Source organism: Schistocerca piceifrons, chromosome X (genome assembly GCF_021461385.2).
Source record: "Schistocerca piceifrons isolate TAMUIC-IGC-003096 chromosome X, iqSchPice1.1, whole genome shotgun sequence".
NCBI classification, from domain to species: Eukaryota; Metazoa; Arthropoda; class Insecta; order Orthoptera; family Acrididae; genus Schistocerca; species Schistocerca piceifrons.
Window position 1 is genome coordinate 113352885 of NC_060149.1, and position 14729 is coordinate 113367613.

Sequence of the window (14729 nt, forward strand, 5' to 3'; positions counted from 1 at the left end):
CTCCCCTTCTCCTCTCCTGATCTCGTACCCCATCCCTCTCACCCAAACATTCTTCCTAATTCTTCCTAAACCTAGTTACCCTCCCCATACACCTTCCCCTCTACATCATCTCAAACCACACTGTCTGTCTATCTCCATCCCCATACTGCTTCCTCCTCTCTCTCCCTTTCCTCTCGTGTCTCCCACTTTCCCATAACCATTCCTGTCCTGTCCGCTTCTACATAATCCTCCCCCTCCTTTCTGATTAATCCTCCCCCTCCTTTCCCTTCCTCATAACCCTTTCCCTTTGTCATAACCCTGTCCCATACCCTTCCTCCTCCTCCTCCTCCTCCTCTTCCTCTTCCTCTTCCTCATCACTGAAAAAGTGCTGTCTTTCATCTACATCTGCGTGATGAGCTGCTGTGAACAACTCCTGAACATTAATGGATTGTACCGAACTGCAACTGGCTTGCTAACTCAACCAATCTTGATCTCATAACACATGTTTGAGACTATTTGGAATATCGGATGAATTGTAGAATCCTCATATCTGAAATTAGGCCGCCCTGTGGGATCTAATCATCAGTGAATGGCTTCAGCTGGATGTGGCATGCCTGAAGGAACTTTTGGACTGTGTTCTCACTGAACAGAGGACGTGAGCAAGGCTAGATGCAGCATTAGATGGTATTAGCATGATGGCCCCTGAGGCTGACTAATCTGTTGGACATTGTGCTTGTTTTTCTACTAATGTATTTACAAAATTCCAGTTTTCTGCATTTAAAAAAAAGAAAAAAAATAAATAAATTTAAACTGCAGTTATGACATTTAACAGAAGAACAATATTTATCTCGAAAAGTGAACTGGACTCAAAGCAGTTGTCACATTTGTCACTTGTGTTAGGGAACCCCCTCATACTAGTCACTGTTATTACAATATCAGAATTATTCCACTGATAGACCTGGCACCTTCTCAAAAGTTGTAGCTGTGATAATTTTCTAGTAGTGATACAAATCCTCATAGGCCTTTTGTTTTAGCTCACAAACAGCATGTGTTTGTTAGCATTCAAAATTATTTAAACTTAAGTGTACACTGTTTAATTTTTCAAGCAGAATTATTGTAATGGTGTGCGCTAATGAAAGTATGGGACAGTTATTTAGAGAGAAAGTCCATTGCGAGCAAGGTAGAAACTTTGACACAGCTGGACTGTGGAAGAAGACTACACCAAGAGTTTTGTCAAAAACAGTTAATCGATAAAGGGAAATGAGTATCCAATAACGTTAACATAATTTGCGTGCATAGAACTTTAGTGAAACATTGAATCTTGTTAGCATCTTACGTAGATAGTGGGTGAACGCCACTTAGCTCCAATATAATAGATGTAGAGGAAATATGGGCGGAGTTTAAACTGATTATAGTTCATTCTCTGGAAAAGTAAGTTGATTAAGGATGGAATAGACCCATCATGGTTTAATAACAAAATTCAAAAAATGCCAAGTGAACAGAGATTGTTGAACTCACAGTTAAAAAAAAGGATGCAGAAATGTTGCAGGCAAAAGTTAGTAGAAATTCATGTGTGTATAAAAATAATAGTACATGAACCACACATCTACTTCCACCATCATACGTCAGCGAAAGATCTTGTCAGACACCTGCGAAAATGTTAGTCCTATTGAAAATCACCAAGCAGGTCAAAGGCTTCTATACAGACACTTACCAACTAGATGTGCCAATAGGTGGAAGTGGAAAAAAACTGAAGTTTTAAATTTTGCATTAAAAAAAAATGCTGTAATGTTTGAATACAGTATTAGTGTTGTGCTGCTTGACAGTCACATCAATCGAATATTGGGGTGTGGAGATGTAAATTCATATGAAATGGAATGAGCACATATGGACAGTAGTAGGGAAGGTGAATGGTCGTCTTCAGTTATTGGCAGAATTCTAGAAAAGCGTAGCTCATTTATAAGGGAGACAGCAAGTAGAACACTAGTGCAACCCATCTCGTGTGGTGCTAAGGTGTTTGGTATCCTTACCAGTTTAGAGTTAAGGCAGACATTGAAGCACTTCATAGGCATCTTACTAGATTTGTTACCAGTAGCTTCAATCATTGCACAAGTATTATGAAAATGCTCTGTAAACTCAAATGGGAATCCATAGAGTGTAGACAGCATGCTTTTTGTGAAATATTATTATGTAAATTTAGAGAACCAGCATTTACAGCTCACTGCAGGACAATATTACTGCTGCCAACATACATTTTTCTGTATGGACTGTGGAGATAAGCTGAGAGAAATTAGGTCTCATACAGAGGCATATAGATTGTCGTTTTTCCTGTTCTCCATTTTCGAATGGAGCAGAAAAGGAAATGACTCAGTGGTACAAGGTACCCTCTGTCATGTATTATATGGTGGCTTGCAGGTTATGTAAGTAGGTGTAGATACAAGGGGTGTTCAGTAAGTAATGCAACTTATTTTTTAAATGTAAGCAGGTTGGTTCTATAGAGGATTCTAATATGTTTTATTATTCCCCACCCTTTTGGCTACAAAATACTATTTTTCTACATAATCACCGTTCAATGTAACATCCGTAAGCCACCTTACTGGAAGGGCCTGCTTGCCCATGTGGTGCCGCTCTACTGGTAGACATTGGAACCAATATCTTGCTGCATCAGTCATCTCCCCATCATCCATGTACTGCTTCCCGTGGAGTGCATCCTTGATTGGGTTAAACAGATGGAAGTCTGAAGGTGCGAGATCCAGAATGTTGGGTGGATGAAGAAGAAGAGTCTCAATGAAGTTTTATGAGCTCTGTGTTGCCTTACTTATTGAATGCTCATTGTGTTTCATGTGTGTATAGGATGACCAAAAGTTAAAAGTAAAGTAGCAAAGATTTCCATATCTGAAGCAGTGAAGGAACTGTCATATAATTTTTATGTGGGGTGAAAGGATATGAACTGAGGGAAAACAACCAATTTTAAAAGCAGATTAGAAGTTTGTAGATTTAAATTAAATTTGAATTGCATGGAATTATCTTTCCAAACCTGTTGTGTGTTGCCAACCTATCACGTGCAGCAATCACTGCTGAGGAATGTTGCTTTGGGAATTAGGTATTTACCATGAAATTACAAATTACACTTATCAGTTCGATACCATGTAAGTTATTTACGCTCCATATCTTTTCATATTCCAGTGAACAAAAAGGCGCCATAAGAACCAACTGTTTAGACTGTTTGGATCGGACCAACTGTGTGCAGACATTTTTTGGACTGGAGGTACATAAATTATGTTTTGTTGTTTTTGTTTACATTCTTATTTTTAGTGTAGCATCATTATAAGTTAAGTTTTCATGTAGAGGTGATATTTATTTTAAAATTTGTTCATTATTTTTATGTCCACAGCAGTTTCCATTATGTAAATTCCAGTATATTATTGGTCTGGAGTATCCAACTGTACTGTAGCATGACAGTGCCCAGATGTAATATGTAAACTGTTGTTTCTTTTTTGGCATTATCTGATTCTGATCACAATTTTAAAAATGGCACAAACAGTAAAACAAATTATTTGACTGGTGAAAATAAGGTTGTCACCTCTGTAGAAAGTTACATTGAGTAGAGAAGTATGTTAGCAACACAATATATAATTTAAATTTTAAACTGAGTTGCCTGTTAATCTTGGCAGACAGAAAACAAAAGGGTTATGATGTATGTTATCAAAATGTGTGTGTTGAATAGCTTTACTACTCTTTAGTGGTGATAATACTGTGTAAGTATTACAGCTTTAAGTAACTGATATTCTTAGGAACACCTTCTGGAAAGTGCTTGCTCTTTGATGCATTCTTCTAAAAACTGCCACTGTTTCAGAATGGACAAGAATTTGTCAAATTTTGACAGAAGTCTAAGAAAATGGAGCTGTTGCCAAGTATTTAAAAGGAGACAGTGACTAAAATAAGTCACATGAATAAAACAGGTTTAGCTCCATTGATTAATCTAAAAGTTACGTGAATGAAAAATACATTTCATTCACCATGTCCATAGGACAGAAACTTTTATTGTTCCAAGATGACTGGTTTCAACAGTCTCACCCAGCCATCATCTGATCTTATGAAACTTGTTATAAAAGTGCCATGTTACATTACATAAAGTCAGAGTACAAGAGGCACTCCAAACATATACATATCTTGATAAAAAGCACACATTTGTAAAATTGTTATGAGCCATCGGCCTCAGCGGGTGACTGAAAGATACAGTGTAAGAGAGAGGGGGGAATCACGCTGGGGCATGCAGAGATGTTCTGACAAGTTTGGCATTGATCTTTATTCTGTCAAAGAATACGCAGTGTCTCTGCTGATCCAGGTGATGGCACATAGTTTGTATAATTGTGTGAGTGCAAATACCAGTCCTAGAATACATTGCTACAGCAGCCGGATGCTCTGTACCCATGACATAACAGCTCCCATCCTTGCTTGGGCTTCATGGCTGGCAGCGGATGTTGGCCAAACCAATAGCCCCATTCCTGCCCTCCAGAGTGCAACTACCTATTCCCTCAAGCACTACTCATTGTCCACCGAAGGGTAATAGCCAGCAGCTATCATTGTAGTAGTGCCTCGACAGCTCCAGTCGCCTGCCCAGAGCATTTTGGTTGGTGATTGAGAGGATAGCCTTTTACCCGAGAGGCTGCAAGATCACGTCCCAACTCTGCCCTTACAAACATCAGCTTGCAGTCTGTCAGATGACGTCACCCAGATAGAAGAGGCTGGCTGCTCCCCTGCTCCCTCCCACCCATCCATCACCAAGTTCTAGGCCCGTCTCACCACAGCTGTGGGGCTTCCATACCTTGGAGCTGGGCGGTTGATTTAGCAGGCTGGTTGTCCACCTAAATCCATTACCAGATGGTCATCTTGGTTGGCTTGCAACTTAAACAATCACCATTATGTCCATTTTCAGACTACAACAGAATGGTGACACAACTGCGTGCCTTGAGCCTCTGGGCTCCATTATTTATACTCCTTTTACTAAGCCTCTGATGTAGTCCCTCTGGAGGGAAGAAGTGGAGTGTTCCTTAATAATTACATCAGCTATCCCTAGCCCAGAGATCCTTCAGGTCAATGCAACATATTCTGTGACAATGTCATTACAGTTGAGCCTGTGAGCATAGCCAGGAAGGAAAAAGTCTGTGCTGATTACGGCACAAGTAATGCCATTAATAATCATCCTGCTTTCCTGAAGCTCGAGTTTACTCGACCATACTGATATTCCTCCTCCATAACAAATCGACCCTACAGTTTCCACTGTGAATACCGAGTATAACCAATGTGTTTCTGTCCTCTGGAAGTAAGTACAAGCTGGCAGGAGCTCCTCCCCACAACTTGTCCCATTTACTTCCCCCAGAAACAAACTCGCTTCACATATCCACATACCATTCCACACATGGCCACCCTAACAGATCACAACCTTCCCTCCTTCCAAGAATGCGCAATACACAATAAAATCATCAGTAATAACAACATGAATAAAAACTAACAAGTACACAAAAAAGAAAAAAAATATCCCTACCGCAGTAAAAATATACACACTCTGACACAATAAGCCAAAAAAACTCCCAACAAATTACAATCATACACTTTACTTATGCGACCTTAACTTATCTGGCACGTCATGCACCATGTGTTGCTCACCATTTCCAGGTCACTTCATTTTACCCCTGGTGACTTTTTTCCTCTTGGCTGGTTGCCAATGTACCAGAGGCATAGCAGCTACTTGTTTTGTGTGTAGGCAAATTGGTCATACGGTAGTTGTACTAAGTGTAGATGGGTGATGATTCACCAGAAGAATTAATTTTTGGTTAGATTTTTATGTGTTGGGTGGGTGAATGGGTGTTTGTGTTTATTTTGTTTTTTAACATTTGAATTAAGGTAGAAGTAGAGCATGCAAATCAGTGGGAACATCTGCAGCTACTACAGTGGACGCAGTTGCTGCTTTAACTCAGCAAGTGCACACATTAAGAGAGGAATTGGAGAATGAGAAGCAAAGAAATTTCAAACTTATTTGTGAGTTAGAAGCTGGGAAAGCAAGTCAGGTTCAGCCACAGTTCGAGTTAGATGAGAATAAGTCTGGACTGAAGCGCCTTTTGTTTCGTATGTCCCTGCAGCAACGGAGGACGTGACAATTTTTACTTAGTATGTTAGGGGCACCGAGGTAACACATGGGTGATCAGACGAAATAACCCTGGATGTTGCTAGTATGAGTTTGGTGGGGCATGCCGAAGCATATGTTGTAGACCATGAGACTTTGATTAAAGGACAAATGTTTCAGCAGTGGGCCACTGGACTTTGCCAGTGATACATTTAGCAAAAGAGTGCATATCTTTTTCAGGAGAAACTAAGTACTTTGTCAGTGCATCTTAAAGAGTCTGTGGAAGCGTTCTTGGACAGAATCTGTAAACTGAATACAAAGACATATGTACAGATCCAGAATGCAGAATCAAATAGGGCATTATTGCAAAAAGCAGAAAATAGAGCAGTGGACATTTCTGCCTGGTATACTCACAGATATGTCACGGGAAGTCCAAATGGAAAACCTCCAGGACTTAGCTTTGCTGCATTATCCACCTCTTCTTTAGGTGTTGTGATCCTAAGAGCTGATGCTGGGTGTGGACAAATCAGGTGTAATAGATGTGGTCAGGAGGAGCATGTAAGGATGCATTATAGACAACCAGAGTGCTGCTGTGCATGTGGCAGAGTGGACCACTGGGCATCTGATTGTAGAAGTAGGAAACGTGGTAAGCACCAGCAAGGGGAGCAGCCTTTACATGCAAATGGGAGTGCTTCAACCATTGTTAGATCATAACACTGCACAAGTTAGTGCACAGAGAGAGTGCTGATTAGTGGTGGTGAGTGGCAGGAAACAGAGGTTTTTGGTAAAACAGTGGCTCACGTGTCCATTATCAGTCTGGACCTCGTGAGAAAGAGAAGACTGATGCCTCCACAGTATAGGTTATGTGGGACTGGCGATAATAGGGTGGAATCATCTGCGAGAGGCTGCAGTAATAGCCACTCTGGAAGTCGTGGAATATGATGACTTTGACATGTTGAGTCTGGAGGAAAGCTGAGTTATTTTGTACAGACGGAGAGTAACCAGCACCCACGGTGACATCACATATCGACAGGGGAAGGAAGGAAGGAAGATTGGGTTGAACGTCCCATTGACATCTAGGTCATTACAGACAGAACACAAATTCAGGTTGTGTCAATGACGGGGAAGGAAATTGGCTGTACCCTTTCAAAGGAACCATTCCGGCAGTTGCCTGGAGCAATTTCGGGAAATCACGGAAAATGTAAATCTGGATGGCAGGACGTGGGTTTGAGCCGTCATCCTCCTGAATGTGAGTCCAGTGTGCCAATCCCCCCGGCAACAGATAGCACACCAATTTATATGAAGCCATTCTGCATTGCGAGGCAACTGCAACCATTAGCAGAAGAGTTTATTGAGCAACAACTATGGGTTGGGATCATAGAACTTAATTATAGCCCCTGGAGCATGAATACTGTGGTCATGCTGAAGAAATTGGTGGAAGGAACAAGGAAATATAGATTTTGCTGCGACAATAGATAGCTAAATGCAGGAACCTTTTCTGATGCTTATCCAATTCCAAACATCAGAGAAACTTTGGATAATCTGGGTCAGTGTCACTTCTTTACAAGTATGGAACTCAGGAGCTAGTACCATCAGTTGGAAGTGGCATGTAAGGAAAGGCCAAAAACATCATTTACAGTGCTGGGTGGCCACTTCCATTAAAAACACATGTCATTTGGACTAAAAAATGCAGCTGCAACTTTTTAGCCTTGTTAGATGTGGTATTGAGAGGATTAAAACCAGAAACTTATATGGTGTATCTAGATGACATAACTGTCTTTTCAAAGTATTTACTGGAGCATGTGAGACATTTGGAGGATGTCTTTAGCAGACTATGTTGACACTTTTGATGTTAAGTATGGACAAGTGCTATTTTGTACAAACTCAGGTAAACTATCTGCGGAACATAATTAGTGAACATGGCATACAGACCAATCCTCATCTTATAGACACAGTTTAAAATTTTCCAACACTATGAACAATTGAAGTGGTACACTCATTCATCAACGTATGTAATTGTTACAGATGGTTCATGAGGAACTTTGCAAAAATAACTGAACCAATGAAGAAGCTACTGAATAAGGGGCAAAATCCCATTGGTCACAGGAATATCAAGTGCCATTTGAAAAATTAAAAGAAATATTAGTATCAGACCCAATATTGTTTTTATTCTTTCATGATACACTTAAAAATGAAGCAGTTGGTTGTGTTTTGGGACAGATGTTAAGATGGTTAAGAACATCTAGTATCTTACACTTCGAGGCAGCTATACAAAGTAGAGTGTAGCTACTCAATGAATGAGAAAGAGATGTTGGCAGTCGTATATGGTATTACGTATTTCCAATGTTACCTGTATGGTAGGAAGTTAAAGGTCATGACAGACCATGCCTCACTGAAATGGTTGCTTGGTTTAAAAGCTCTGTCTAGTAGATTAACATGGTGGGCACATAAGGTTAGTGAATTCACGTACGAAGTAATCCATAAGTAAGGGAGATCCCATGCAAACGCACATGCATTAAGTTGTGGGGTAGTGATGTTGGGGATGTTATGGAGGAGCATGGAAGAGTGGCAGAGGGCACAAAAAAAGAGTAGGGAGTGCCAGGTATTGCCGTCACAGTGACAGTTTGTTATTCACAAGGGTTTTTTGTGTCAAATGATGAGGTGTAGTCCACATATGGCGGTCCCAGCAGTTTTTCAGGAGGGAGTTTTGCACCAATCTCATGACTATATGTTGTCAGCTTATGGAGGGCGACATGAGACGGATAAATGTGTAGCAGAGCAGTTTTGGTGGAGGAACAGGAAGCGTGACGTGGAGCAGTATGTTAGGGATTGTGTGCCATATGCACAAAGGGCTGACATTGAGCATCAGAAAGTGCTGTTGAAAGGATTACCAGAGGCACCCAATCCGTTTTCTACATTGGGACTGGATTTCCTCAGGCCATTTAATAAAACACCCGAAGGGAATTTGTACAGTCTCTGACCATTTTTCTCGATTTTTGGCAATGGTACCAATGCCAGACCAAAGGGCTTGTACCGTAGCACAGATGTTAGTAAACAACTGGATATTGAAGTTTCGGGTACCTGATACCATAGTCATGGATGTGGCAAGGGGAAGCAAATAAATTTTTAACTAAGTACTGGGGATCTTACCAGGTCCTGGAAATGAACTCACCGGTCAACGTGAAGACACAATTCCCAACAAAAATGTCTGTTATACACATCAGTCACATAAACCAATTTTTGAAGGAATGGTAGAAGGGATACTGCAGTTGCCATGCATCAAGTTTTGGACCTGCCGCACAATGGTTGTGGCGCATCCATAACATGGAAATTGGCGGTTGGTTCAACAGGCTAGTTGGCCACCAAAATTCATCACCAGATGGTTGTCATGGCTGGCCTACAACTTAAACAATTGTCAGAATGACAACATGAATGCTTGCGTTGAGCCTCTGGGTTTGCTTATTTATATTACTTTTCCTACGCCTCTGGTGTAGTCCATCTGGAGGGGGTGAATGAAGTGTTCTTTAATAATTGTAATTTTAGGTTTTCCAAGGCCGCTTTGGCCCCTACATGCAGGTTTCTAGGCACTGTTGTAACTGCAATGTACAGGTTTTTCATAGAATGTCAGTGCCATATGATGCGCCTGATTACTCTGTACCCATCTCCACACTTGTTTATAGTACCTGCCAGTGGTGTCGTAATTGTGGCTCACAGAACCTTTTGCTTAATAAGAACATTGCCAGTGCCAACTACCCGATGTGACCATTGTACCTTAATTTGTACCTTCCAGCCATAGGTGTTCTGAATTTTCGGAGTTCCCCAAATTCATGTCTGTATTTATTCGTGGTGCAGCAAAATGCATGCAAATCATCATACTCTATTACCATCCATACAAATCAGCATCTGACATGGTTCTCCAAAGCTTGCCGCACAGTACTAAGGATGTGTGCTGTGGAACAAGCTTATTATGTTCAACACTGATATGCATGAGTAGTATGAGGATGTTATCAACTTTGTGCATTTCATTCAACGGGTGTTTTGTGAAGACATGTATGTGTGCGGAGTGCCTTTTGTACTTTGATATCATTTAATGAAACATGGCAGTTTTATAACAAGTTCCATTAGATGAGATGATGGCAACGTAAGACTGTTTATAGTGATCATCTTGGAACAATTAAAGTTTCTATACTGCAATTGTGGTGTGCAAAGTGTGTTCTTTGTTTCCAACCACACATATCACACCACCGGAGAACATGTGTACTTTGAAACATATGTCTGAAGGCACATAGTGAATGTTAGTGACAATGAAGACAAGAAATTTGCCTCACTTGGTGTTACAAAAAATAAAACATACATTGCAAGACAGGTCCAGTGAAGCAGATTTCAGAACGACTGTGATGAGTTTGACACTATTGGGGAACATCAAGAACATAGAGGTAGGGGATGTTTGTTAGTTGCAAGAAGAGTCTGGGCTTGCTAATGCTTTGCACTCCACCAAGAGCATGGATGTTAGGCTTGGTAGTGCTTCGATTAAGAAAAGTGGTAAGTAGAAACAAACTCCTATAATGACACCCTGCGTGTAAAATACAAAGACTATGTATTCTTTGTCATTAGATCAGCCAGCAAAAGACTGTCTCACTGGAGTCTATGTAAAATACATACTTTGTAAAACTGTTGAGTCAGCTGGTCGGTAATGCTGCTGCCATATGAACATTTTGCATGTGAGCAAGAGAAGAGTTGAGTTTGTATGCAACTAAATAGTTTCATTGCAAGACATTTATGCAATGCTTTATTGTCACATGATTGAAAATCAGAAATTAGGGAGGATTTTTAGTCTGCAGAGTAAAAAAATAGCTAAAATGCTTGATTGACTTACTTTGATGGAAATTAAGCTCTAAAACCTTATGACTATCAAAAAGATCCCTTTGTTTTTCCTCCTTGTATTGATAAGAAGTCCTTTTTATTTTATGTGCATCATAGGAAAGTTCTTGTAGAATGCAAAAACTTTAGGATTAAAGGAGACCACGTACTGAAAAGCAGAAACATTGAGTTGTCAATAGGCACAAACAAAAGAAGGAAAACTTGGTAGCTTTTGGAGTTATCCTTTGATGAGCTAAAGTAAAACCCACTTGTGCGCCAATGCCCCTAAATGGTGCCAGCTACACTGGGAGTGCTAATGCTATTTTGCAACAGGTGGACTGGTTGTGGTGAGATAGTGTTGGGTAGGCTAGGTAGAGGGAGAGAGGAGAGGCAGAAGGCAGGGAGATGGATTTGGGGGTGAAGGGGGGGTGGGCAACTAGCAGCTCAGAGGGATGCCCATTTGCTGGCTAGGAATGTAGGAGGGAGGGGTGATAGGTTTATAAGCTAGCACAATTGTAGTGGCTGGTGGGAAGCAGCATGGCCTGAGAGGGACTGACAGGACAAAGGAAGGGAAACTGTTGGGTGGAGGGTACGGCAATATTGGGTTACCTGAAATTGAGGCTGGGCAATTACGGGAGTGGAGAATGTGTTGTAATGATAACTCCCTCCACCACCAGTGCCTATGAACTACACAGCTGTTCCAACAATATCTGAAGCAATTATTGTTTTCTCATGTGAGCTTTGATATTTCTTTTTATTATTTCTATTTTTCCTGTGTGCAGAGTCCCATGCATTACTTAGAAACATAAAATTTTAATTTTAAAAAATTGACCACTGATTAGAAAGAGAGCTGTGTTTGCTGTTATGGAGAGGATACAGAGCACATTCCAGAAAGTTATCAATGTGTGCAAAAGTGTTTTCTATGTTTACGTGACAGTACCACAACATAAATTTAGATGTTTGCTAGAGTACTGTGTACACAAAATAATTGCTTATGTAAGATAGAAAAATATGATATTTTTTATAACGATAAATGTTTTAGTGTACTGTTCTTATGCTGATTTTCTAAGATTTGTACTGAAAATGTAACCAAAAACAAGAGTACAAAACTATGGAAATAGCATGGAAAAGACGAGGAGTGATTCAAATACCCATACATAAAAATAGCCAATTAAATAAAATGAAAGAATGTGGACAGTGGTATAGATGAAAGATATAGGAAAGTAAACACATTTAAGGACCATCAGTTAAAGACTACAAAAGGAAATGCTCTCTGTGTAAAGCATGAGTAGAAACAAGAGAAATTTGCCTAAAAATAGAAGCAAAAGAAAAACGGTAGTTCAAAAATTATTTTCCAGTGAAATGTTTCCAAAGCAAACTTCAGTATTCATTATGAGAAATCTCTTAATTCTATATGTAAGTGGTGATGTGCTCTCAAAAATTGGACAGCTTGATTTGAAAGATGGCATATCATGGCAGCTGTTGAGCAGAAAAAAATATTATAATGACTGTAAAAAAATCTTGCAAAAATTTCAATTTTGATTATGCACTCAACATAGATTATGTCAAGAAAAACTAGTTATAATAATGTGTACAGGATAAACTGCTAAAAAATATGGTTTGCACTAACCTCATGATATACACCACCAGCTGATGGCAGCTAACTACAAATTATGGCTTGTAGGCACCTTGAGGCTAATGCAACAGAACTGTGTGTTGAGGTTTTGGAGGCAACTGGGATAGCTGTGTCAGTGCAGATGGTACGTAACCATCTCCATGTGATCAGTTTCGTCACTAGGTGTCCATAATGGACTATAGTAAAAAGACATATAGAACTGTGGTGCCTGAAGAAGGTGGACAAGTAAACATTTGTGTTGTGTAATCTCAGGGGTAAGTGGTGAGGATACAGTATACTTGAACACAAAGGAGCGATGAGGTGAACAACACTTACAAGGAAACATTCCCAAGTATCAATACACGATCTTGATTAATCTTGGCAGTGTGTAGAGGGGACAAAATAGTACAATACTTTTTTTTCCAATTTTACTTTCAAAGAATAAAACACACCCTGAAAGGTAATTTAGCATTTTTAGGTTAAAAGGGAATATCTTCAATACGATGATATACAAAAATGTTTTCATATAAAAGTTGATATGTAATTAATGTACTTGAAAACTGTATACTTGGATTTTTTAATAATTTGAAATTTTGCAAAACACCCCACCACCATTAATTAATCCTGAAAAACAAAAACTTTTGTTACAACATAAACTAAAGAAACTTTCAAGCCATATACATCCTTGTGTAATAAAGCTGGTTTCTGAAATACCAATTTTCAAAAATAAGCTTTACTAAGTGTGCTGTTGGAGTATTTTTCAATGTATCTAATTATAATTTCTAGATATTCATTACTATTCTAATTATTTATTTTACTTATATTTGTTTTATATTTAAATTGTTATTGGACATTTTACTTTCATGTTTTTTTTTCGTTGCACTTACATTTATTTTGTTAATTGACAGCAATAAATAATGCATTACTGTGATAGAAAATAATTACAATAATGATAATCTGTAAGGGAATGCCTACACCATAACATTTTTTTTTACATCATGCAAATAAAGTGAACAAAATTTTCATCACATAATATATACGATGGAGAAGACAATATAAAACAAAACTCAGCAGTATTTCAAATTGTCAAGGGTGATGATTCTATAAATATTGTGATTGGTATCAGGCATATTTCAGTACATTGGTAAGTATTGGGGAAGAGAACTGATTATGGACTACTGACTGCAATGCAATTGTATTGTTTCTCAAGTGGAGATTTCATCATAATCATTCAGCAGAGCTAGATCAGGAAGTCTCCTCACAAAATTCTTCCAACATTGAAAGCTGTATACATTCTACATCTGTACTTATGCCATAGAGCCCTTTGAGATCCTTTTCATGGTTGTAAAAGAAACTAATGCTAAGTTTGGGCCAAGAATTCATGAATCTCTATTTGAAGCCCCAAATGTCATTGTGACAGCATCGAAATCTGGTAAACAGACTTCTGTCCAGATTGAAAGATATTTGAAATGTGTTTTCTTGCCCAGTGAGGGCGAAATATCTGTCTTGTTGTTAGGTTCTAGCAGTGGTCAGTGTGAAAGAAACATTCAGGGCATCATACCCGAGCACAAGGAACTTGGTCATCTAGTGATCCCAAAGGGCTCGACGGCACAGTTGCAGCTGTGGGATGTATACAGCTTTCGATGTTGGAAGAACTTCATGAGAAGACTTTCAGATCTACAGTCTGATTAAAATTATTTGATAGTTGACACTCCTGGTGTAAGAGCTTGTTTCCTTCAATCACAGCACTCAATGTCATGCCTGGATTGTTTGCCATTGCCACTTCACTTCCCGTTTGTTGTCTGGCTTTCTTTCTCGATGTGTTTGGATCCCAAATCATGGGTCTGGCACCTTTATTTTGTATTTCATCATACATGATAACCCCCCCCCCCCACACACACACACACAAAATGATGTCAATGAAATGCACTTGTTTCATATGCAGCACTGTCTAAACACACTACTGAATACTTCTGCATAAGAGACGATTCAGCTTCACATGAGATTGCGTGTGACCAAGCTTTTGAAGGCTGCAATTCATCATTGGACTGAGTGATCACTGTCAAATATACAAATACTGCCTCAGTCTTGTATGTTGAGTGCAGTGGTTAGCATAATAACCAGCCATGTTGAAGGGCGTGGGTTCTG

General features: G+C 39.5%; 1 protein-coding gene across 1 annotated transcript in view; it reads left to right on the forward strand.

Moving 5' to 3' along the window:
- LOC124722915 (synaptojanin-1) overlaps positions 1–14729 on the forward strand; it is a 138333-nt gene that overhangs the window by 42957 nt on the left and 80647 nt on the right. The window contains exon 8 of the mRNA XM_047248066.1: positions 3166–3247. Within this exon, the coding sequence (XP_047104022.1) occupies positions 3166–3247 (82 nt within the window). The remainder of the gene's footprint in view (positions 1–3165; positions 3248–14729) is intronic.